The sequence below is a fragment of the Nansenia antarctica genome (assembly GCF_963989245.1).
Source record: "Nansenia antarctica genome assembly, chromosome: 15".
Lineage (NCBI taxonomy): Eukaryota > Metazoa > Chordata > Actinopteri > Argentiniformes > Microstomatidae > Nansenia > Nansenia antarctica.
Window position 1 is genome coordinate 9,418,580 of NC_137685.1, and position 25,985 is coordinate 9,444,564.

A 25,985-nucleotide genomic window follows, 5' to 3' on the forward strand; every position below is an offset into this window, starting at 1 on the left:
CCTGAGATGACACAACGCATTTAAGATCACAATCCTCAATAGATTGATTCCATCGTTTTACCGACAAGAAGATTCTACAATCTATCAGCCTTTCCGTAGAAATACATCGCTCCCTGTATAACGATATATATATCTAACGTTACATGCTTTAAGGCTGATCTGTGCATGATGGTGCTGCATTTTGACATAATTCTTATCGCATTTCCCCCCGTTGTGCTGTGCTGTGCCGTTCCGTAGTCCAGAGCTTCATCATCCCGTTTCTAAAACTGCCATCACCCCTTTCCATCCCTGGCGTCATTTTATCAATGAACGTGGTATTATACATATTTACATATTACATATTTGTTGTTATTTATGGAAGTGTCCGGTTGCTGGAGGAACCAGGACGCCGGCTACACTGCACAGTTTAGCCCGAAATAGAGAGAGTGCTTTACACCCCGAGAAGTTATGCTTTTAACCGTAAACTCAATGAACCCGCTGCTGCTCGCAGCACCGCGCCAGCTGGTTGAAACTCCCGTTGACAGCGGGGGGAGAGAAAGGTTTTAACAGGGAATTCGCTCCGCGCTGTGTCGACGGTGATAGCAGTGTCGTATCGACACCATTCAAATGGTTTTGGATTCCCTGTCCTCTCCCCTATCCGGACACGTTTGAATTGTTATCCTAACCCACGGTAAACCGAAGTTATTAACCCGCAAAGGGTGCCTCCAGTAGCCAGGCAGTAGCCATCTCATATGCTCATACAGTTAATAAAGCAGACAAGTGAAGGCAGTGGTTTTAAGGGTTCAAAAAACATGACTTTGTTATGTGTACATAGCTTCCTCTCTCTCTTTCTCTTTCTCTTTCTCTCCAAAAAAACCACGGTTAATAATATACCACATGCCGAGGAAAAAGTATACGATAGCTTCAAGTTCCTCCATGTTGCTATTGTTGTGGCTGTGTTGTGTCTCGTGAAAATATACGTCACCCCAATGGCGCGCTTTTATGACGCGTAACGCCGCCTACTATCGCCTACTCCTCCTACTCGTTCCTGGTCTGTTGTGTATAGTGGAAAACCAGAACTGTTCAAAAGCGTGCCGAAGCGTGCCGACCCGAACCGACCCGAAGCGAGCCGGGCCGCTGGTGGAAAAGCGCCATAAGGTACTGTTGTGAAGGCCCACAGTTTAGTGCCAGTTTAGTTTCCCCAAACCAGCCCTATTTTTGCCCCTAGTATTTCCTTTGTTATTTTCTATACAATTATATACGTTTCGTGAAGTATATGTATTATTCTTGTAATGTTCTGTATATGTGTGATGACGTAGTATATCCGGGGTGTGCCCGTGACCCGGATGTTACGTTCGGTGGTGCCTATATAAGAGCCGGAAGGGCGGAGTCAGTCAGTGTGTGGTGAGCAGCCGAACGAGAGAGAAGCAGAAAAGAGAGAGAATAACGAGAAGCCGATCCAAGATGGCAGATTCAGCAGCGCGCACCCCGTGCAGCAACTGAAGACGCCAGGAAAAGCGATTATCGAGTGTACCACGGTAGCCCGTTTTAGTTGTGTTCAACGTTGGACCAAGCGGGACGCCGGCTGGACATTAATCGTCGCCTCCACGAGCAAACACAGACTCCAGCGGAGCTCCAACGCGGACCACTTCATCGACGCACATGCCAGTCAACCAGGCCTCAACGCGCACCACGCCACTGGACTATAAGCCTGTTCAGGCCAGAGACTGTCAGTGAGTGATTGAGAGTGTGTGTGGCCGGCCGGGTGGGAATGTATATATGGGGATGTATCCAACCGTCGTGTAATAAATGTGTTGTTCATCTGTACTACCGTGTGCTAGTTGTTTGTAGCTTCAATGCTAATGCTAGTTGTTTGTAGCGCTAATGCTAATGCTAGTTGTTTGTAGCGCTAATGCTAATGCTAGTTGTTTGTAGCGCTAATGCTAATGCTAGTTGTTTGAAGGCTAATGCTAATGCTAGTTCCCTTGCTAATGCTAACGACCTTAACTGCTAGTCTAACGGTTCGCTGTCGCCCCCTGCCTGTATCCTCCTATACTGCCTATTTAGCTCCCTTAGTTAGATAACCAGCCCTTTCCTAAAGTATACAGTCCTTTTCAGCTACTCCCTGGTTACAATTGGTCCTTCGAGCCGGATAGGTAGTGTAGTGATAGCATGGCTGAGCGCAGCCAACCAGACCAGACAGTTACCCCCCTTTCTCCGCCCCCTGAGCCAGAGCCACGACCACAGAGAGTCCCGCGGTTGCCTCCGAGGTTACAGGAGTATGAGCTTGAGCTCGAAAGCTCACTGAGTGGTAGCGAGGAGCGCACTCCACGGGATACAGTGGTCGGAGAGGCCGAGGTGTCCGCCGGCGAGCGGGTGGCTAGCACTGAGACAGCCCTCAAAGAGCACCAGCCTGAGGATGAGATGGCAGAACCGCAGGGTTTTGCCGTGGAAACGGAAGAACAGGAAGGAGAGGCCCGGTCCGACAGCGCCTGCGGGCGGAAGAGGGAGGGCCTCAGCCTTAACGATCTGCCTCCCAGTACGGCGCGCTCGAGACCTAGCTCCTGCCGCTCAGTGGCTTCCTACCGGTCCAGGGCTTCCGTGGGCAGTTCTGCCTCTGGGGCGGATAGCCTGCACTCCAGAGGGAGTGGTGCCGCGCTGTCCGAATATATGCGCCAACAGGCCGAGATGGCGTTAGAGCGGGAGCGCCAACAGGCCGAGACGGCGTTAGAGCGGGAACGACTCCAGTTCGAGCGTGAACGCCTCCAGCGCCAGGAGGCGCTAGAACGCGAACGCCTCCAGATGAACGGAGCGGAACGCGCGGCGGAGAGACAGCGCCAGGAGGCGCTAGAACGTGAACGCGCGGCGGAGAGACAGCGCCAGGAGGCGCTAGAACGTGAACGCGCGGCGGAGAGACAGCGCCAGGAGGCGCTAGAACGTGAACGCTTCCAGATGGAGCGCGACCGCCTCCAGACGGAGAGACAGCGCCAGGAGGCGCTAGAACGTGAATGCCTCCAGCGCCAGGAGGCGCTAGAACGGGAACGCTTCCAGATGGAGCGCGACCGCCTCCAGACGGAGAGGCAGATGAACGGAGCGGAACGTGCGGCGGAGAGACAGCGCCAGGAGGCGTTAGAGAGGGAACGCATCCAGTACGAGCGCGAGCGCCTCCAGATGGAGGGGGCGGAACGCGCGGCGGAGAGGCAGATGGCGAGAGAGCAACTGCACGCAGAGAAGATGGAGGAAATGATGCAGACCATGCGCGACGTGTGCATCAGCAGAACTCCGTCGGCCTGTAGCTCCAGAGTATCATCCGCACGGCCCTCTCGAGTGCCATCTCCTGAACCCCCCGCCGATGGCTCCATGACCCCCGCCAGGACTGTCCAACTACAGGCCCAGCTGACCACCTGGAAGGAAGAGGACCAGGGACCCGACCGCTACGCGGCCCAGAGGGAGCCAGCGTCGCTGCCCGGGAGGGGAGTCATCCCCCAAGAGCGTAGCACACCCCTAGGTCCTCCAGTGCACCAAAATGCATGCAGGCCGGACACCCAGACCGTCACTCCAGCACCGATGATCCACTACAGGATGTTCCCCCAGGTGGAGGGACCCAAGTTCCCCTTCTTCAAGGACGAGGACAGGAGCCAGTATGTGGAGCTACGCATCTGCCTAGACACGCTCTTGGACAACTCCTGCTCAGAGTCCTACAAATATGCGATTCTCCTTCAGCATGTGAGGAACCCCAGAGCCCACAACATGGTACTGGCCCATGCCTCCGCACCGACACCTTACACCAGAGCGCTCGCTGACTTGGATGCCCGCTACGGTCGTCCCTGGAACCACGCCCTTGCTGAACTGCAAGCCCTCGAACAGCAGGCCCCCATCAAGGATGACCGGGCGCTGGATGACTTCGCGCTCCGCGTGCACACCTTGGTTGGGATGCTGAAGACGCAGGGCCCAGCTGGCGCCAGCGAGATCAACAGCACCTCCAACGTAGAGCGGCTGCTCCGCAAGATCCCACGCTTCCGGCAGGAGAGGTTCCGGCGACAGCAGCGCGTTCGTCACCCCGGGAAGTTGGGTCTGAGCATGGCTGCCTTCGCGGAGTTCCTACTGGAGGAAGTGCATGACACCAACGTAGACGCCATGGGTTACGCTGAGCCGAAGAAGGAGAGGGAGAAGGGAGACCGCTGGGACCGGCCGAGCTCGAACAGAGGACGCCCAGTAGGAGTGCTGCACACGGAGGAGGAGCCTCGGAGAGAGAAGACCACCCGACCTGAGGGAAGGGATTCCTCTCAACCCCCTCAAAAGGGACGGAGAGGGCCACCGCCATGTCCGTACTGCCCCAGCGAGCACTGGTTCAATGAGTGCAGTGACTTCAACAACCTGAGTACCGAGGACAAGCAGAGGTGGCTCGAGGAGAACAAGAGGTGCTGGAACTGTGGGCGCGACCATCTGGCGAAGAACTGCACCTTGAGGAGGAAGTGCAACCGCTGTGAGGAGGTCCACCTCCACATCCTACACGAGGTCTCCCTCGCCAGGTCCACGGAGGGCAACAGAAGCCCTAGGTCCGGTCGCGCACCGGAAGAGGAAACCCCTGTCTACTACCTAGACCCAACCCAGAGCAGCGGCTCCAAGGTCCTACTGAAGGTGGTGAAGGTCCGACTCCACCACAACAACGTTGAGTACGACACGTACGCCGTTCTAGACGACGGGTCGGAACGGACCATCCTCCTCCAGGAGGCAGTGCGCCGGTTGGGGCTCCACGGGACTGAGGAGAAGCTGACTCTGCGCACGATACGTCGCGACCTTAAAGAGGTCACCGGGGCGAGAATCAACTTCTCTATCTCCCCGGCGGGGAGGCCGTCGGATAGACATCGGCTTCAGAATGTCTTCACCGCCGACCAGCTAGCGCTCTCCCGCTACGACTACCCCCTGGAGAGGTTACGCGCAAGATATCCCCACCTACGGCAAGTAGAACTACATCCGATAGAAGGAGCGGAGCCAACCCTTCTCATCGGCTCGGACAACGCTGCACTGATCGTGTCGCTCCGTCCTCCGCTGAGAGGACCACGAGGCTGCCCGATGGCTGTTCAGACTGCGCTTGGGTGGGCCCTCCAAGGCGCTACCGAGTGGAGAGATAGAGACGGGAGAGCTACGTCATCCCTCCATGTCCGCACCGAAGAAGTGCAGACCATCAACTGCCTTCACACCAGTGTGGACTCCATGAATGTGGCGCTGCTAGACAACGTCCAGAAGCTGTGGACGCTAGACGTTGCGCCCTACAAGAATGAGAAGCTCTACGTACGGTCAAAGGAGGACGTCTACGCCCTGGACCTCCTTAAAGCAAAGACAGTGCGTATCGAAGTCCAGGGCGTTAAGAGATACGTCACACCACTACTCCGCAGAGAACTCATGCCAGAGTTTCGAGTATCCCCTCGAACCGTCCTACAGTGTCTGACCAGCACTGAGAAGCGTATGAGGAAGGACGAAGTCCTTGCTGCTTCTTACCGAACGGAGATGAAGAAACTGACGGAGTCCGGTCTGGTGAAGAAGCTTGAGCCAGCCGAGGCGAACCAGAGTGCCGAGTCTTGGTACCTCCCGCACCACAATGTTCACCACAACGGGAAGAACCGAGTGGTCTTCAACTGTAGCTACCAGGTGGGGAAGCTCAACCTCAACCACTATCTTCTCCCTGGTCCAACCTTGACCCCAGCCCTCTTGGGAGTTCTGGTGCGCTTCCGTCAGCAGCCGATCGCAGTCAGTGGTGACATTAAGCGAATGTTTCACCAGGTCAGGATGTTGGAGGAAGACAAGCCACTCATGAGGTTTCTCTGGAGAGAGGACCCGAGCGACCCCGACCCCTCTATCTACCAGTGGGAGGTGCTACCCTTCGGGACAACCTGCAGCCCCTGCTGCGCTACCTATGCGCTACAGACTCACGCCGCGCAGGAGACGGCACCTCCTGGAGTGTTTGACGCCGTCCATAAGAGTTTTTACGTGGACAACTGCCTTCACAGTTCGAAGACAGCCACGGAAGCCCGTCAGCTAGTCCAGGACCTGCGTGCTCATCTCCAGGAGGGTGGATTTGAGATCTGCCAGTGGGCCAGCAACGACCCGCAAGTCATCAGAGACCTCCCGAAGGAGGCCACCTCGACCAGCAGCGAGGCTTGGGTCTCTCACTCACCAGATGATGCTCAGGAGATGACGCTCGGACTTATCTGGCAGTTCCAGACCGACACTCTACGCTATCGCAATAAGCCTGCCAAGCCTCAACGCGTCACGATGAGAACGATATACAGCACTCTAGCGAGCCAGTACGACCCACTGGGGTATATCGCTCCCTTCACGACGATGGCCAAGGTGCTTGTCCGGGAGCTGTGGGCCCAAGAACGAGGATGGGACGATCCTCTGCCTCGTCACCTAGAAGAGAAGTGGAAGGCCTGGGAGCAGGAACTTCCCACTCTCCAGCACATCAAGTTGCAGCGGAGCTACTTCCCTCCCTCCACGGACCTAGAGAGGAGTGTCATCACGCTACACGTATTCTGCGACGCCTCGGAGGTGGCGTACGGGTCCGTGGCATACGTCAGAGCGGCAGAGCTTGGAGGTGAAGTCCACGTCTCGTTTGTCCTGGCACGTTCCCGAGTGGCGCCGAAGAAGCAACAGTCCATCCCAAGACTGGAGCTGTGTGCTGCCCTGAACGGCGCGCAACTGGGAAGGTTCCTGCTCGACGAGCTCCAGCTACCTCTGAAGAGCGTCACCATGTGGTCAGACTCCACTACCGTCCTCCAGTGGTTGAAGTCCAGCTCATGTCGGTACAAGGTGTTCGTGGGCACCCGAGTCGCAGAGATTCTGGAGTTGACTGAGGTGAACTGCTGGCGTTATGTAGACACCAAGAGGAACCCTGCTGACGTCATCACGAGAGGGGCAACTCTACAGGATCTGGCTGAGCCCCACCTGTATCACACGGGACCAGACTTCCTACAGGAGCGGGAGTCAGAGTGGCCAGCCACGCCGGCGTTAGCAGAAGACAGAGAGGACAAAGAGCTGCGTAAGACGTTGTTCTGCGGAGTCACCCAGGCGGTGGACCCTGCGACTACTCCAGGAGAGGAGTGTGAGACGCTCGAAGAGCTGCAGAAGAGGATGTTCTGCTCCAAGGCCGGTCTACCCCTAGATACTACGCTCAGCGCCGAAGATTACACCGCGGCGGAGCTCCTGGTGCTGCAGAGTGCCCAACAGGATGCCTTCTCCCGAGAGCGGGAGTGTCTCGAGAAAGGGAAGCCGATCCCCTCGGACAGTAGACTCCGCGGCTTAGCTCCAGAGCTCGACGGTGTTCTCATTCGCGTGGGTGGCAGACTGCGCCGCGCTCAAGATCTAGACCTGGACACGAAGCATCCCATCGTGCTTCCCACTAAGCATCAGGTCACCAGGTTGGTCATCAAGCACCATGATGACAAAGTGCAGCACGCGGGTGGAGAGCGTGTCTTCGCGGAGGTACGACGGAGATTCTGGATACTCCATGGACGGGAGGCGGTACGGAGATATCAAAGGTCCTGCTCGGACTGCCAGAGGTGGCGAGCCACGCCGCCGCAGCCCATGATGTCCGATCTGCCCGAGGACCGGCTGCGACTGAGACAGGCTCCGTTCCACTCTACTGGGGTCGACTGTTTCGGGCCACTCCTAGTCCGAAACCGGCGAGCCTCCGAAAAGCGGTGGGGCATCATCTACACGTGCCTGACGACGAGAGCAATGCACCTGGAAGTTCTGCACCAGCTCACAAGCGACAGCTTCCTCATGTCCTTCAAGAGGTTCACCTCCAGGCGAGGGACCCCTAAGACCCTCCGGTCGGACAGAGGCACCAACTTCGTCGGTGGTGAGGCCGAGCTGAGGGCGAGCTACGCTGCGATGACTGAGGAGGCCCGTGACCGACTCGCATCCCAGCAAGTGAAGTTTGAGTTCAACCCCCCAAATGCTCCACACTTCGGGGGAGCCTGGGAGCGGGAGATTCGCTCAGTAAAGAACGTCCTACGTACCATTCTCGGACAGAAGGTACCTACCGATGAGGTGCTCCAGACTGTGCTAGCAGAGATTGAGGGCATCTTGAACTCCCGGCCCCTAGGCTATACCTCCAGTGATGTAGCAGATCTGGATCCCATCACGCCTAACTTCTTGCTGATGGGGCGGCGAGACTCTGCACTGCCTCAGGTAGTCTACGACCCTGCAGAGCTCACCGGAAGAAGATGGTGGAGGCACAGCCAGGTGCTCGCGGACCAGTTCTGGAAGCAGTTCATACTGCACTACCTGCCGACCCTGCAAGTCAGGCAGAAGTGGACGAGGGAGAGAGACAACTTGTCCGAAGGTGCCGTGGTACTGGTGATCGACCAGTCCCTTCCACGCGCCGCCTGGCAGACAGGCAGAGTGACCAAGGTCCTGCCGGGTCCGGATGGAAGGGTGCGGACGGCCATCGTGGACGTTGGTGGTCGCACTTACACCCGACCTGTGGCACGCCTGATTGAGCTCCCTCAAATTAGCCAGGACACTATCACCTCCTACCTCACGCTGCTAGAGCAGCCTAGCCAGTGTGCCTTCTTAGTTAACTGAAACCGAGGGTTTCATGGGGCGGCTGTTGTGAAGGCCCACAGTTTAGTGCCAGTTTAGTTTCCCCAAACCAGCCCTATTTTTGCCCCTAGTATTTCCTTTGTTATTTTCTATACAATTATATACGTTTCGTGAAGTATATGTATTATTCTTGTAATGTTCTGTATATGTGTGATGACGTAGTATATCCGGGGTGTGCCCGTGACCCGGATGTTACGTTCGGTGGTGCCTATATAAGAGCCGGAAGGGCGGAGTCAGTCAGTGTGTGGTGAGCAGCCGAACGAGAGAGAAGCAGAAAAGAGAGAGAATAACGAGAAGCCGATCCAAGATGGCAGATTCAGCAGCGCGCACCCCGTGCAGCAACTGAAGACGCCAGGAAAAGCGATTATCGAGTGTACCACGGTAGCCCGTTTTAGTTGTGTTCAACGTTGGACCAAGCGGGACGCCGGCTGGACATTAATCGTCGCCTCCACGAGCAAACACAGACTCCAGCGGAGCTCCAACGCGGACCACTTCATCGACGCACATGCCAGTCAACCAGGCCTCAACGCGCACCACGCCACTGGACTATAAGCCTGTTCAGGCCAGAGACTGTCAGTGAGTGATTGAGAGTGTGTGTGGCCGGCCGGGTGGGAATGTATATATGGGGATGTATCCAACCGTCGTGTAATAAATGTGTTGTTCATCTGTACTACCGTGTGCTAGTTGTTTGTAGCTTCAATGCTAATGCTAGTTGTTTGTAGCGCTAATGCTAATGCTAGTTGTTTGTAGCGCTAATGCTAATGCTAGTTGTTTGTAGCGCTAATGCTAATGCTAGTTGTTTGAAGGCTAATGCTAATGCTAGTTCCCTTGCTAATGCTAACGACCTTAACTGCTAGTCTAACGGTTCGCTGTCGCCCCCTGCCTGTATCCTCCTATACTGCCTATTTAGCTCCCTTAGTTAGATAACCAGCCCTTTCCTAAAGTATACAGTCCTTTTCAGCTACTCCCTGGTTACAGGTACAGTACCTGTGTGTGTGTCTGTGTTTGGTACAGTACCTTTGTGTGTCTGTGTTTGGTACAGTACCTTTGTGTGTCTGTGTTTGGTACAGTACCTTTGTGTGTCTGTGTTTAAGGTACAGTACCTTTGTGTGTCTGTGTTTAAGGTACAGTACCTGTGTGTGTGTGTGTGTGTGTGTGTGTGTGTGTGTGTGTGTGTGTGTGTGTCTCTAAGGTACAGTATCTGTGTGTGTGTGTCTGTGTCTAAGATACATAGTACCTGTGTGTCTATGGTGGTGGACAGCAGGCCTACCTGTGTGTCTATGGTGGTGGACAGCAGGCCTACCTGTGTGTCTATGGTGGTGGACAGCACCGTCTTGATGTATCCCAGGAGCTTGTGGGCTCTGACGAGGTCAGCGGTGGGGGGGTTCTGCAGCGGGAGGTATCCCTCCACGGGGTACGTACACACTACTGGTTAAGGAGCAACAGAGGACCAGGGGAGGCAGACAGCGGAGGACAGGGGAGGCTGGTGGAGGTAGACATCGGAGGAAGGGGCTTATTGTAATGCGTGTGAACGGAATGAGGATGTCTCGATGTCTACCACCACCAGCCTCCACTGATGAATGCATAATAATAATAATGTATATAATTATTCGAATTTTCAAATCGATGTCTGTGAAGTGGAAAGTCGTTGAGTGGAAGATCCAACGCCGATGAGGGAAGGATATCGGAGAGGACGACTGCCGAAGTTGAAGGCCACGGACTCTTTGAAGGACAGGCTGATGGCAGGGAAGTACGCCACGCCGGGCCCGATCTTGATGTTGCTGAAGGCCGTGCCCAGGGACTGGCCGTTCCTGTCAGAGGGTCAAAGGTCAAGGGTCAACCTTTCCAACTGATCGGAATCGGAATCGATCGGAACTGTACAGGTGGGTAGTGGGGATGAAGAGGTCTTTAGGAGGACTTACAAACAGAACGTGATGGTCCCCTCGTCCAGGTCGATTAAACAGCTGACGATATCTCCGGCCGCCCAGGACTAGGGAGAAACAGAACACACACACACACACACACACACACACACACACACACACACACACACACACACAGTTATGTACACAGTGCTGTCTACAGCAGGGGATTCTATGCATTACAACAAGCCCGTCCTCAGCCTCTCCCTCCGCCAGCCTCCCCTGAGTTCAACAGTGTAAAGAGTGAGGTGTTAGATGAGCATTAGCGTAGTGTTGTTCTCACCTTCCCATAATTAGTGGTGGTGACGTTCCACTTCCTCACTCTGTTCCCATCGTAAGCGTAGGAGTCTGGAGTGTCTCCGACCCCCTCCTGAGGATCAGACAGAGGGCTTTATCACAGAGATGCAGGGGTGGAGCAGCCATTTTACAAGTGTGGGGGTTCTAGAGGTGGGACATCAGCACCGCAACCCCCCAAATCAAAATGAAGGATTTCAAAATTTTCTTCACCACCATATTATGCAAATAATATTGAGTTCAAAATGTACATTGTAGCACCACACCTTTCACCCCAAGATACTATATTCACAGAATTCACATACCATAGTATTAAGCAATTACTTTATATTTTTTTAATCTTTGTTAAAAAATAAAAATAATATAAAGAGTAAGAGTTTAATTCTCTTTTGTCTTATTTCATCCGTGATACACGACAAGATGCAAAACCAGTGTCCGTGGGTGAAATTGGCAAGACCACAGCAGGTTTCACATTACAAAAACCACTCTACTCAAAACCAGTGCCAGAAATAACAACAGGCAAAATTGTCAGTATTGTTTCCTCGTATCCTTCGTGCAGCATGGCACCCTGGGTAACGCTGTCCCCCACGGCTGCCTGAGCCCTTACACCTTTTTTTTTGTCTTTTTTGAATATGATTTATCTTCTGTGTCTTTGTCCTGTTTTTTGTTTGTTTAGTTTTTTATCCTGCTTCTCTTTGTTTTCTGTACAGTGTCCTTGAGTTTGAGAAATAAAAACGATTATTATTATTATTATTATTATTATTATTATTATTATTATTATTATTATTATTATTATTATTCGCTTGGCCTGGCGCAGTTGAAAAGCCATTTCCATGGGGGATTTGGGGTTTCTGTTCTACAGGTTTCCAGAGGTGGGCTTATCAAGAACTATCTAATTTACAATAAGAGGGGGGGACATTACATTATAGGCACCAACCAAATCTAAAACCGTGTAAGCAGATTCTGGGTTCAGCCTCTGCTGTCATTCATCCTTAATGAGTGGTTTGAAAAGTGAAGCGGTTATAATCAGAAAGCAGTCATGTCGTTTTTTTGTTTACCCTCGTTCAGAGCAGATAGAGAGAGACTCACAGACAATCACCCCATTCAATATATCCGTAACACTATTTACATACTCTGGTTAGCTAGGGTATATGTGCCTTGTCTAACTGTAGATGTGTTTGTTGACATGTCACTAACCTGAAGGAACAATAGAGATGAAAAATGGTGAGCTGGTTGTCCTGAGTCTCTAACTGCCAACTGAGGAAACAACACACAGCTCGCGCCCATAAGCTAACTCTCCACCACCTCACCCCAGTTATAACCCTAACCCTAACCCATAAGCTAACTCTCCACCACCTCACGCCAGTTATAACCCTAACCCTAACCCATAAGCTAACTCTCCACCACCTCACGCCAGTTATAACCCTAACCCTAACCCATAAGCTAACTCTCCACCACCTCACGCCAGTTATAACCCTAACCCTAACCCATAAGCTAACTCTCCACCACCTCACGCCAGTTATAACCCTAACCCATAAGCTAACTCTCCACCACCTCACGCCAGTTATAACCCTAACCCTAACCCATAAGCTAACTCTCCACCATCTCACGCCAGTTATAAGGGGTAAACGATTACAAATTCATGAGGGATATCTGTTATAGAGCACAACACAAACGAGCAGGTGCCACATACAAACATCCTATGTGCCACACACATACGTACATTTACCACACTTTTTACTCTTTTTACATTTGTCTACTGTAAGTAAAATAAAGGTGATTGACACCACCCTATGGTCTTACCTCCTGGTTGAACCTGCAGTTGAGGGTACACCATCCTATCTGCATCAGCCCCTGGGACGAGATCAGAACCTCATAGGCCCACTTCCCTGAGAGAGAGAGAGAGAGAGAGAGAGAGAGAGAGAGAGAGAGAGAGAGAGAGAGTGCTTGATACCATTCCATGCATTACAATGAGCCTGTTCTCCGATATCTGCCTCCACCAGTCTCCCGTAAAATGTAAAATACTTTCAAATACTTTGCCCTTGATACGACAGTAAAACAGAAAATCACAGTCATTGAGAACAAGGGGAGGCAGGATATGCATGGATTTAATATAGACGGTCATTTACCTTTGTATACACACGTAGTCGCTCTAATCGAGCTGAAATTGCTGTGACCAATGACCTTGAAAATTGAAAGACAAAACAAAAGCATTACAATACTGTACAATCCTACTGCAATTGTACAGTATGTGTCAATGTATGTTTAACAGGTGAGTGTGTACACTTATGTTCTCAGGTGTGTGTGTGTGTGTGTGTGTGTGTGTGTGTGTGTGTGTGTGTGTGTGTGTGCGTGTGTGTGTGCGTGTGTAAAGGTGTGTTCTCACCCCAAGCAGGTCATCGTCGACGAACAGGAGCCCCTCGAAGCCGCTGGTGTGGTCCAGGACCACCGTCAAGGGCCCCAAGCGCCCATCCACGGGCTGATCTGTGAGGGAGGGGGGGCCAGACAGACACCGGTTAGTCCTGGATTGTCGCGGCTGTCTTAATGAGTACTCTACTGTGCCTTGTCGCCTATTGTGTTTTGTTCTTATTCTCTTTGATTCCTATGCTTGTATTTCCTGTTGAGAGGGTTAGGGTCGCTCTCGACAAGCTTGTCATCAACCAACTCTCACTCATGCTTTTTCAGACGCTTTTTGCCGGTCGTGCACATGTTAAAAGACGTTGGGTGTGATTCCCGTAGGCTATTTAATTAGGACCTACTGGCATGGGCATGAGCTCTGTGGGTGGCAAATTACAATCTAATACCCAATTACCTTCTAGAAACCCTGAAGGACAGACTACGCAGAGACACATCAGGACGCCACACTACTGAAGCAGGAAACGGCCACTGGCGTTGATAAGTGTGCGTCTGTTTCTGTGTGTGTGTGTGTGTGTGTGTGTGTGTGTGTGTGTGTCACACCTCTGGTCTCCTCAGCAGGTTCTCCTTCAGTCAGCAGCCTCTCCAGGTGGGCCCCAAGGTCCTGGAAGCCCAGGGGTTTCCTAGAGACCAACACACACTTTAACAAGCAACTCACTAGAGACCGACACACACTTTAACAAACAACTAACTAGTTGCAGATGGGGGAGGGGTTAATTTGAGGAGAGAGTTTTACAATCTCATCTCAGTGACTGGAGCAGAAAAAGATTTGGCCCTGCCCCTGACAAACCTGTTTCCAGACGCGTTCTGTCCAACAGCCGCCCAGGTGAGGGGCTGAGCTACAGACTGAGGTACAGACTGTGCATTTCTGAGACCAGGTGTGAAAATATGAATTCCTCACAGCTGAACTACAATGTGTCAATGACTCATCCTGGCAACGCGTTACATTTACATTTACACGAGTCATTTTGGCAGATGCTTTTATCCAAGGCGATGTACAATAAGTGCTTTTGTCTAAAGTAAGTGAATCAACTATACAGCAGTCACCATAAGTAAAACCTTTGATAAGGACAAGTGCCATTGGCCATCACAGTGCCGGAGGAAGGAAGAAATGATTATTTTTGTATACATTTTTTTTTTAGGCCTACATACATCCAATATATAATATAATAGATCCTATTTAGCTGACGCTTTTATCCAAAGTGTTACATTGCAGTGAGTGCATACTTTTCTCAGTATATATGGTCCCAGCGGGGAATCAAACCCACAACATCAGTATTGTTCAACGCCATGCTGTACCATCTGAGCCACAGAGGACCAAAGGCTGGGTGGCGCACCCAGAGGGGTCAAGAGGGTCAAAGCCAGGGCCGCTGAGAATAAGCACGCTGGGCGCCCCCAGGAAGGCACATGTTTCTTCACCTAGCTCAGCTTTCCCTCCCTCCTCTCACGGGCCTATCTATAGAGAAACCCGACCCAGCGTCTGGTCCCGGGAATGACAACCAGGCGGGTCTGAAACATTACATCACTGTGGTACACGACACCGCAGACGCTCACTCAACGTCTGAACTCGGGCTATTGCTTCAGTTCTATTGGATTAACATAATACACTGCTTCACCACAACAACAACAACAACAACAACAACAACAACAACAACTCAGAACGACCCCGATACAGTTTCAGGACATGTGTTTGATATCGTGTTTACCACACAGAAACACGCTGCTATATTTCACAAGGTGTGTGCGTGCACTGGAGGCAGAGACACAGCAACAGCGGTTGGAGATCGTTTAGCACTCAGTGTGTCAGAACATCATCAGTGGCGAGCTTGGACTCCTCTACGGGACAATCTAGAAAACTAGGCTGATAGTCATAGTCACAGAAAACAGCCATAGAAAATAATCATACAGTAAGAAGATAGGCTCATAGTAATAGTAATAGAAAATGGTCATGAAAAAAGGTAATTGATTCCCCCATTGATTGAAGAACCAGACTTATAGGAGGGAGAGAGGCTGAACCCGGCCTACCTGAGGGAGGCCAGCGGAGGCCCCTGCTTGCTGGAGGCCGGAAACACATGGTGGAGGTAGTCGCTCAGTAACTTCTCATTCACAATACCTGGGAGAGGGAGAGACAGACAGAGGGTCAGACAGAGACAGAGGGAGAGGGAGAGACAGAGGGAGAGAGAGAGACAGACAGAGGGAGAGAGAGAGAGAGACAGAGGGAGAGAGAGAGACAGAGGGAGAGACAGAGGGAGAGAGAGAGGGAGAGAGAGAGAGAGAGAGACAGAGGGAGAGACAGAGGGAGAGAGAGAGAGAGAGAGAGAGAGAGGGAGAGAGAGAGAGAGAGAGAGAGGCCAGCAGGACCAGAGTGTCAGAAACAGAGGCCAACAGGAAGTGTGAATGTGAATGTGTGTGTGTGTAGGCCTATCCATATCCTGAGACCCACACATAACTGTATTTTTGCTTCACTTCACTAACAGAGACACAAAGTGAAAAGCTGGTCAGTCTGCCTGCTGGTCCCAGACCTGCCGTCCCCCCCCCCGGGCCCCCTGGTCCTCCTCACCTGTGACTTTGGGCTTGTCTGTGTCGGAGGCCAGCCTGTAGTTTCGGCGGGTCAGGGCGGTACCGCCGCCCCCCTTAGAACTCATGCTGCCTCAGTGGAGTGGAGAGGAGCGGGCTCCCTGGTCCCATACACACAGCTGCAGTAGGACAGGGGATACACTATAAACATGTCTCGTGCACAGAGAAAGACACAATGACATACATACAAACACACACGCACACACACACACACACACAATCTCTCTCACGCACACACACACAGGAGACACTCTCTGACTTTTTCCTCACACTCACAAAAACACCATGGCATGACGCTTTAGGGGGTCCTGAAATTGTTCTTTAAATTTATGTTTCTAGCTGAACCTCTGTACTCGTTGAAGATAGATCACAATACATAACAATAACATAACTGACGAGGTTTGCCCGCCTACCTACTGTCCAGTAGTGAAACAGTAGCAGGGTAGGGTAGGGGAGGTATATGGGTAGGTAGGTATACAGGTGCAAATCAAAAAATGTGAATATCGTGCAAAAGTCCATTCATTTCAGTAATTCAACTTACAGGGTAAAACTTAAATATTATATAGACTCATTGCATTGTACATATGCATGATTATACTTTTCAGAGGGCTGACATTTCTGTATTTAAAATCCTTTTCTTATTGATTTCATGTAATATTAAACATTTCTGAGATATTTAATTTGGGGTTTTCATAAACTGTAAGCCATAATCATCAAATGTATAACAATTAAAGGCTTTAAATATCTCGCTTTGCATGTAATGAGTCTATATAATATCTAAGTTGAACCCTTTAAGTTGAATAACTGAAATAAATGAACTTTTGCACGATATTCTAATTTTTTGAGCTGCACCTGTACGTAGTTAGTTAGCAGTGATGCCGGTAACGCGATACTAAGTATCGCGATACTCTAATCTGATTACTTTTCCCAGTAACGAGTATTCTATCGCGATACTATTTCCAAATCAGTAATCTGATTAAAGTTACTTATTCGAGTGACTGTGCGTTACTATTGCGTTACTACCTCATAACTTAGGCTAAATGCAGTATTTCTTTGTAATGTTCGATAGTAAACAAACATTTATTGCTTTTCTCGCGTCTTGGGGAGTGACGTCAGTGATCACGTTTTCAACACGAGGTGCAGCAGAATCGCTCACGTGTATCACCACGCTGATTGCACAGTGTAAACAGAAGCGTATAATGGAGCGAGAACAGAGATATGCGTTAAATAGCTGGAAATATAGGGATTATTTTGAGTTTGTGTCAGCAAAGGATGACAAGAACATAAATGTTCGTTGTACACTCTGTGCTGGAAAGAAAATATTGTCCTGTGGTAAAACCACAACATCAAATTTAAAGAAACATTTGGAATCTCTGCACAGCACAGTCAAGCTCGCGGAGAAAGTCCCAGAGACCGCGGCCTCGACTTCTGCGGGAGGTCCCACACCGCTCAAGCAACAAAAGCTGGACTTCAGTAGGCCTACAAAATCACAACCTGTAAGTGTGGGAGAGTTGAATAAATTGGTCGGGCGGTATGTTGTAGAGGAAATGCTGCCCATAAACACAGTTGACTCGCCCTCTTTCCGTGCCATCATTAACAAGATCCCCACTACTACCAATGCCGAGCTACCTCACAGAACATCTTTTTCTTCGTACTTGGAGAAGGAGTATGCAGAGATGGAAAAACATCTGAAGGCTGCGCTGAACGAGGTCGACTATGTGTCAACTACAGCGGACATTTGGACAGCTAACAATAGGAGCTATATGGGAGTAACGCTCCACTGGATTAGTAGATCCACATTAGACCGCAACAAGGCTGCATTGGCGTGTAGGAGAATCCGCGGTAGACACACGTATGATGTTATTGGTGCAGAAATCGAAAACATTCACTCTTCATATGGACTAATCAACAAAGTAGTAGCAACAGTGACAGATAATGGATCTAACTTTGTCAAGGCATTTCAAGTCTATCAGCCTGCTGTCACAGAGTCCGATGATGAGACGGTGGAGGAGGCCACGGATGATGTCACTTTTTTAGATGTGTCAGAAATCCTATCAGCTGAGGATGATAGTGATGGCCAGCTGATTCTTCCCCCGCACCAAAGGTGTGCTTCACATACCCTCAACCTTATTTCTACAAGTGATGTGGAGAAGTACATCACTTCCAAACCAGAGAGCAAGGCTGTGTATAGGAGCAGCACAGCAAAATGCACAGCTCTCTGGACGAAAGCAAGCCGATCTACCGTTGCGTCAGAAACGGTGGAGGAGGTTAACAAAAGAAAGCTCCTGGTACCGACATCCACAAGGTGGAATTCCTTTTACGAAGCCATAAAGAGAATCGCAGAAATCCCCATGAATGAGCTGACTACTCTGTGCAACAAGCTGGGAGTGAAGTGCTTCAAAGACCAGGAGTACCAGTACCTGCATGAGTACTGTACCGTCATGAAGCCTCTAACTATAGCACTGGATATCCTACAAGGTGACTGTCCGTATGGGACTTTACTGCCCACACTTGAAGTCCTGATGCAGAAGACCCTTGCTGTGAAAGACACCCTATCCAAGATGACTGCAGGCCTTCCAGATGCCATAGTGCAGGTATGCTATGTTGTTCCATCTTAAAGATAAATAAATACATTTTCATTGCACTATTCATGAACATGGAGCAGAGTCACACCATACTGCAGTATGTAGGTTGTCAGTTGCACAAACTAATTGCATACATAATTAGTAAATAAAGGTATAAATAATAGACCTTATAGGCTACAACTAGATAATAATAAACATATCAAATTATATCTTTCAGGCTATCCAGACTCGTTTTGCCAGTGTGCTGGACAACAAAGATGCCCTTCTCGCAGCTGCTAGTTGTCCAAAATTCAAACTCCGATGGCTGAGAGATGAAGGTAGGAGGGAGCAAGTAAAGGAGCTTCTCACAGCAGAATGTCGCAAAACTGCTCCTGCAGCACAGAGCCCTGCCAGTGTACCCACCACGACTGCCAACCAAGGCGAGATGGACTTTTTTGCTTTTGAGGCGGAGCCAGAGGAGACCTACTCGGCAGAAAAGGAAGTCATGGACTACTTGAGGTCAGGGCATGAGCTTCAGATTCTGAATCAGTATCCAAACATTAAGAACATTTTCTTGAAGTATAACACTCCAACCCCATCTAGCGCTCCTGTAGAGCGGCTCTTTAGTCTGGGAGGTTTGGTGCTCACGCCTAGAAGGAACAGACTTTCTGACAAGAGGTTTGAGAAGCTTCTGTTAATGAGATACAACCACTGGTTTACTCGCCCCTTTCCACTGTTTCACTCATAGTGTGTTCATGGCCTCCATAGCGTGTTCATGGCCTCCATAGCGTGTTCATGGCCTCCATAGCGTGTTCATGGCCTCCTTCCAGTCTTGACAGCTGAGTTCACTCTTCATTGATAAACTCAGACTCACCCAGTTTAGGATTAGGATTATATTAGGATCATATCTGAATGGTCAGGGTAGGTTTTAGGTTTTGTGAAACCACTCCTTGCTAGTTACTGTGTTAAATAAAGATTATATTTATTTTATTGTTTAAAAACAAGTATTTATGTTGGGTGAGGCAAAGAAAGACTCTTTATTTTGTTGTTTTAAGTTATTGTTTAAAGTTTAATTATGTAATTTAAGTTACTGTTAAAATAAAGTGAGTTTTGGCAAAACCAGTTTTCATTTTTATGTTGCGGGGGGGGGGGGGGGGGGGTCGGGTGCCTAGGCAGCTGCCAATAGTAACTAAAAAAGTAACTAGTAATCTAACTTAGTTACTTTTTAAATCAAGTAATCAGTAAAGTAACTAGATTACTTTTTAAAGGAGTAATCAGTAATCAGTAATCAGAATACTTTTTCAAAGTAACTGTGGCAACACTGTTAGTTAGTAGCCCAGTTAGCCAGCTGGCTGCCTATCTGCTGTCAGAGAAAGGGTCATTGTATTGTAGTAGGTTAGTGTAACACTGGTTAACCATAGACAAGCTAGAGATGTCTGTATATTAGTCTTATTGTCTGACAACACCTAGATCTCATAGGTGGATCTAGGTGGATCTAGGTGGCTCTAGGTGGATCTAGGTGAATCTAGGTGGCTCTAGGTGGATCTAGGTGGATCTAGGTGGCTCTAGGTGGATCTAGGTGGATCTAGGTGGCTCTAGGTGGCTCTAGGTGGCTCTAGGTGGCTCTAGGTGGATCTAGGTGGCTCTAGGTGGCTCTAGGTGGCTCTAGGTGGCTCTACTACCGTTAGACAGAGCAGGAGTCTATCTGTACACTACTAGTGTAGACGACTTAAGACATCTTGACAGACAAAATGTCTTATTTTGGCTAATTAAGACATCTTAAGAAGACATCTCAAGACAAGGTGATGGCTGGTATGTACATGATCATGAACTGAACAACTCTCAATAAACGACCAGCATCATGCATGTAGTCAATGTTTGACACACAATATGCATGATGTGTTGTGATGATCGATCGGTCTGCTTTGCAGAGGGACATAGTCCAAACGATGACATGAAATGAACACAGAGATGACAGCAGTGACAGCCATTGCACTGAAGCTCAGCTCTGGCTGTCTATAAGGCTTTTGCATCAAGCTAAGCATGCTAAATGCTAACTGGATAGCTTTAGATTTAGACAGACACTTACCGGTTTCCTTTTTTTGATCCAAAGCTCTCCGGCACAACGTGTTAAAGCTCGCTTATACTGTGCTAAGGCTGGGATGGTTGTATTGGTGTGTTGTATTACAATCTAGAGTATTAAAGTACCCCTTTAATTTTATTTTTGTTGGACAATAACAATCTCTCTGCTTGTCAAACGATCTCCAAGTCACGGCGACGGCGCGCCAGCTGGTCCAAAATAGATCCCGACGCCAGAAACGCGAAAGAGCTGATGAGGTGCGAGAGAGCGAGGCTGTGTTCGAAATGGCATACTAGCATATTGCATACTAGCATACTCAATGAGTATATACTGCATACTGCCTACTAAATTCATAATAAGTATGCCAATACCAGCCGACCGAAAATCTAGTTACATACATTTCTTGCATACTCAAATGTCACATACTCTACAGTGTGAACACACTACATACTCGAAATCTACGTCATATCTAGTATGAGTAGTATGCTAGTATGCCATTCCGAACACAGCCCGAGTCACCCGAACCAAGTCACTCGAGTTCATTAGGAGAACAGAAACTCACACCCGATTCTAATAAAAGACATATGAGACGGTTAGAGAAGTCAATCAAATGATTATTATATGGTTGAAATATTCATTGGACAATATGGTATGGATCATGATTATTCAATCATCACAGGTATGACACATCTACAACTATGCATTAGGCATCTTACATTTCATAGTAAGATGAATTATTTTGTCTTTTTGAGCTTAGTTGTACTTTTCCCCCTCATAAAGCATACAGCGTAGATGATTCTTAAATCATTTTATTTGCTATGAATTTGATGAAGTATTCACAGTAGGTACATACTGGGCCAACCCCTGGTACATCTAAAGAACATAGGGATTCAGATCCATATTAAAAACACCGATCATCACAGCTCTCAAACAAGTTAAATTTAATTGTTAAGTTAATTGCATGAAAAATCATACATATAGATTTCTCTGGAGAATCCATACCCTTGCCTGCAATCCAATCAATTTCAATCAATGTGAAGTCAGGTACAGTTCATTCAAGTCAGGTACGATCATCAAAACAGTCATATCTATTCCAGGAGTCTAGTCGGTGTTGAAGAATAAAGTTAATGATGAGTTTTATTGTTGTTGTGAAGTTGTGATTTTTTTGTATTTGCAGAAAAGTTAATAAAAATGTAAGTTAATGTAAGTAAAAAAGAATAGAGTTACTGATCAGGCCAACAGCTGTTCTCTCCTGGGCCCTACAGTGAGCCCACTGACCTGAGCTGAGTATAGATAGTTCCAGATCAGGGGAGGCTGGAGCAGGTAGAAATCAGAGGACAGGCTCATTGTAATTCATGGTTTGGAATAAGGCATGATATCAAACATTGAAACATTCACTGTGGATGCAGATACTGTTGTGATAAATGCCATTCATAGACTTTACCGGTATATGATTCCTTACTCTACAGGCATGCGTTTCCCAGACACAGATTAAACAGATAAAAAGTATTAAACAAAATAAAAAGTGTCAATGGAGAATCTCCAACATTTACTACATTTGGGAGAGATAGTGGTCCTACAGAGAGATAGGTCCGTTGTACATTATACATTTCTAAGTCTCTAGTACAGAACTCAGCCTCCATTTCACAAGTCATCGAGGAAGGCCATCCTCTTGGCCACTCTCTCTTCACCGAATTTCTTGCAGAGTTCCAAGGTGTCATCCAGGGTTCCTGTAGGTTTCAACAAGTCAAATTTAATACTTTATTTAATTTAATACTTTTTAAAGACAAAAAATAATTTAAGACCTATTTCACTGCCATACAGGCAAAAACAATATGAAGGAAAGAAGAAATAAGTCACAGGTAGACACACTTGATGCTCCCGAAGCAGAGGCGAAAACGGAAGAGATGGCATTTCCATTACTGTTAGGGTGGCGGGGGGGACTGATAGACTATTTACAATACTGCTTACGTTGCAGACCGGACATTTAAACAGGATCCAAAAAAGTTATCGCAATTTCCTAATCCTATATATGAAGACCTGCCAACTCATATTTAAGACCTACCAACTCATATTTAACACTACAATTCAGATTTTCAAATGTAAGACTTCTTAAGACCCCGCGTGAACCCTGGTCACCTGACAGGAGGTGGGCGTCGTCCCGGTGTGTCCAGAAGGGCCCCTGCCACAGGCGGGCGGACGGCGAGGCTGTGAGGTAACGCAGGGCGGCGGAGACGGACCCGCTGGCCCTCAGAAGGGCCTTGGTGACCTCCACCAGACTCTGGTTGGACTCTTTCATCAGCCTCCGCAGGTGCTGCTTGCCCTCCTCCATCTCCGCCTGGCTCACTGCTTGGCTGGCGTCAGGGATCGGCTGGGAGACGGTTTCCGCTCTCTGTGATTCGCTCTCAAACAGGAAGCAGTGAGCTTTGGAGGTGGAGGTGGTGGTGGTGGTGGTGGTGGGGGTGGAGGTGGAGGGGACAGGCTCACTCTGAGCAAGGTCGGGGCCAACGGGGGCCTCTGCTGGCTCTGCATCGTCTTTCTGGGTGTCTGGCATCTCCCCCTGGAGGTCAGCGGGGTCAGGCTGTGGCTGGGCTGCGATGCTCTCTGGCTGGGTGGGTTGTGGTGCTGCTGGGGCCTGGTTCCTACTGCCTGCCCCTGGAGAGGCAGCACTGGCATCCAGGTCTGGAGTCTCATCATCGGACTGGGAGGGGGGAAAATATCCATCCGCAACAGTCGTTACATTGACAAAAATGTATAAGTTATTGATTCATAAATATTGATATACCAATGATTATTGATGAATAAATAACCTTTTCCAAACATGTTCTTAGCTGAGAAAGACTGCATTTTGGTTAATTATTGTACATAGAGAAACTAAGATATGCATTCCCTGACGTTAATGTACCTCACAACTTGATAGGTCAAATTCGCTCACTAGGACCTTCAGAAGACCCAGTTTCCTCTCTGACGTACTCCTTCTCCCCGCCTCTTTGGGGTTCTCCTCTGAAATAACAACAACATAGTTTGAGACAACACAATCACATCATATAGTGGCAATCAAACACCTATAGACATCTGAATGTGTTTCAAACTAAATGACATAAAACAAAATAACACATTCCATTGATACATTTGAATAATAATGTGTGCACAGAGGGCCAGAGAGAGAGAAGAGGGGGGGGGGGATCCAGTACTCAAGACTGCATGCCTACCTGCGGAGGATGTAGTAACTTTATTTGTCTCCGAGACATCTTCTGTAGCAGCGCTGAGAACTCTGGCTCTTTTCCGTGTGGGTGAAGGATCCTCTGGCTGAGGTTGTGTACCTGGTCTCCCAGCAGGTGTGGACTTGTTGTGAGGTCTCTTTGACCTCTGAGGCTGCTGTGGAGGACTTCTGTCAGAGTGGCTTTTCTCTGCCAACGGTTCTGGTGGGGGTGAGAGTGCTCCCTCTGGTTCCAGAGGCTGTTCTGTTCCCTCTGGTTCCAGAGGCTGTTCTGTTCTCTCTGGTTCTAGAGCCTGTTCTGGCTGTTCTGTTCTCTCTGGTTCCAGAGCCTGTTCTGTTCTCTCTGGAGAGCAGCCGCTGTCGCCTCTCAGAGGGGAGGCCAGCGGGGGCCCCGGGTCTGACGAGGTCTGAGGAGGGAGCCCTTTCTCAGGGGAGATCTGAGGAACGTCTGATTTCTTAGGGGAAGGTTCCGGAACGACCGATTTCTCAGGCGAAGGTACTGAAACATCAGATTTCTTATGCAAAGGTTCCGGAACGTCCGATTTCTCCGGCGAAGCTTCCGGAACGTCTTCCTGCGGTGAAACGTCTTTCTCAGGCGAGCGTCGTCTCTCCGGCTGTTTCCCTCTGGCCTCCTTCGATTGGTTGACACTCAGGTGCTTGAGGTAGCGGGCCTTCATCGACTGCCAGCTGTGTGTAGTGACATTCTTGCGTTCCATTTCCTGCCACACCCGGTTCCCACACACCACTTTCTTGTGCTTGGAGATGAAGCCCAAGATGGCCGTGTCCTCCTCCGACGTGTACCCCATGCGCCCGACGCTCCCTCCCTGCCTCTGCCTCTGTCTCGTCAGCATGACCTGCACCGTCTTCCGGGGGGAGAAACGGTAGTCCTTCAGCTCCAGCTGTTCATTCTTCTCCACACAGTCCCGTATGTACTGGGTGGACACATAGAAGTGGGCGGCTGAATTGGGGACGGCGTCCATGTCCTCCGGGTCAGCCAGCAGGATGGCGTTCGGCTGCTGGGTTCGACAGACCACGCCTCCCCCTGACCTGATGAGGGGTTGGAGCTGGACTTTGGTGGGGCCTGGGCGGAGGAAGAACTGCATTGGTTCACCGCTGACTTCCAGGAACAGGACTGGTGAGAAAGGAGCTTTAACGTCGCGTCTGGACGACATTGTCACCTAGTAAACATGGATAAATAAATAAATAAACAGCAGTGAAACAATGTCAGTAGAGAGAGAGAGAGAGAGAGAGAGAGAGAGAGAGAGAGAGAGAGAGACAGAGAGAGAGAGAGAGACAGAGAGAGAGACAGAGAGAGAGAGAGAAAGAGAGAGAGACAGAGAGAGAGACAGAGAGAGAGAGAGACAGAGAGACAGAGAGACAGAGAGACAGAGAGACAGAGAGAGAGACATATAGATACAGCCAGGGTTCGAGTTATGTGGGAGCCAATGGGAGCTGAGCTCCCATAGAGATGGTCTGAGGCTCTCTGAGCTCCCATGAAGGCAGTAAAATCAAAAATCTGTGGGGGTCGCTAATAATACATTACCACAACTATTATTTGATCAAAATGTCAATGTAATGAATATTATTTAATTTATATTATAAATATTGTAAAATAAACACGTTTTTCAAAAGAACTACGCGCACCATTAATCTCCTGTGAATGACAGTAGGCCTTTGACTGCCTGCACCACCAAGACACCATGGGGCGCAGTAGAATATTGTGCAACAGCAAAAGGTTGATTAATCAGCTGTGCGGTAAACCGTTGGAACACACAGTGCACAGCTGATTAATCAATTAAACCAATAGAGTGAGACACCAGTTGCCTTTCAGGAAGTAGTGAGATCGTGCACCTAGCCTATTATTGAGAAGCAAACATTCATTAATTAGCTATACAGGAGTATATACATACAGTAGCTACCATGCCGCCCAAAAAAAGGCCACTGCTGCCGACCGGGTCATCAAGCCTAGAAAATGTCGGGTTTTTATCAAAGAAACCTGCTATGACACCTAACGTTAGCCCTGCTGCTACTACTGTTACTACTACTGCTGCTACTACTGAGGACTCTGCTACCTACTGAAAACAGACCACTCAGCCTACTGAAAACAGACCACTCAGCCTACTGAAAACAGACCACTCAGCCTACTGAAAACAGACCACTTTGGTCTATCTTGTCTCCGTAAAGGTAAGGTGGTACTTTTTACTAACCTAGTGTACTAACCTAATGTATTTTTCGCTCCTTCTGTATAGCAAAAATAACAAAATTATTGGCCGAGATACATGTGTGACTATCGCTTTTATAGCTGTTGTTTCATGTGGGGCTGT

General features: G+C 49.3%; 1 protein-coding gene across 1 annotated transcript in view; it reads right to left on the reverse strand.

Moving 5' to 3' along the window:
- The window catches only part of rnf123 (ring finger protein 123), a gene marked incomplete at its 3' end in the record, with an annotated part of 162,270 nt that extends 146,367 nt beyond the window's left edge, over positions 1-15,903 (reverse strand). Inside the window, exons 1-10 of the mRNA XM_080545540.1 lie at positions 15,781-15,903; positions 15,246-15,333; positions 13,764-13,843; positions 13,192-13,289; positions 12,935-12,989; positions 12,609-12,694; positions 10,795-10,881; positions 10,512-10,579; positions 10,256-10,400; positions 9,893-9,994 (exon numbers count right to left, since the gene is read on the reverse strand). Coding sequence (XP_080401666.1) covers positions 9,893-9,994; positions 10,256-10,400; positions 10,512-10,579; positions 10,795-10,881; positions 12,609-12,694; positions 12,935-12,989; positions 13,192-13,289; positions 13,764-13,843; positions 15,246-15,333; positions 15,781-15,865 — 894 coding nt within the window. The 5' untranslated portion in view covers positions 15,866-15,903. The remainder of the gene's footprint in view (positions 1-9,892; positions 9,995-10,255; positions 10,401-10,511; positions 10,580-10,794; positions 10,882-12,608; positions 12,695-12,934; positions 12,990-13,191; positions 13,290-13,763; positions 13,844-15,245; positions 15,334-15,780) is intronic.
- Positions 15,904-25,985: the final 10,082 nt, after the last annotated feature.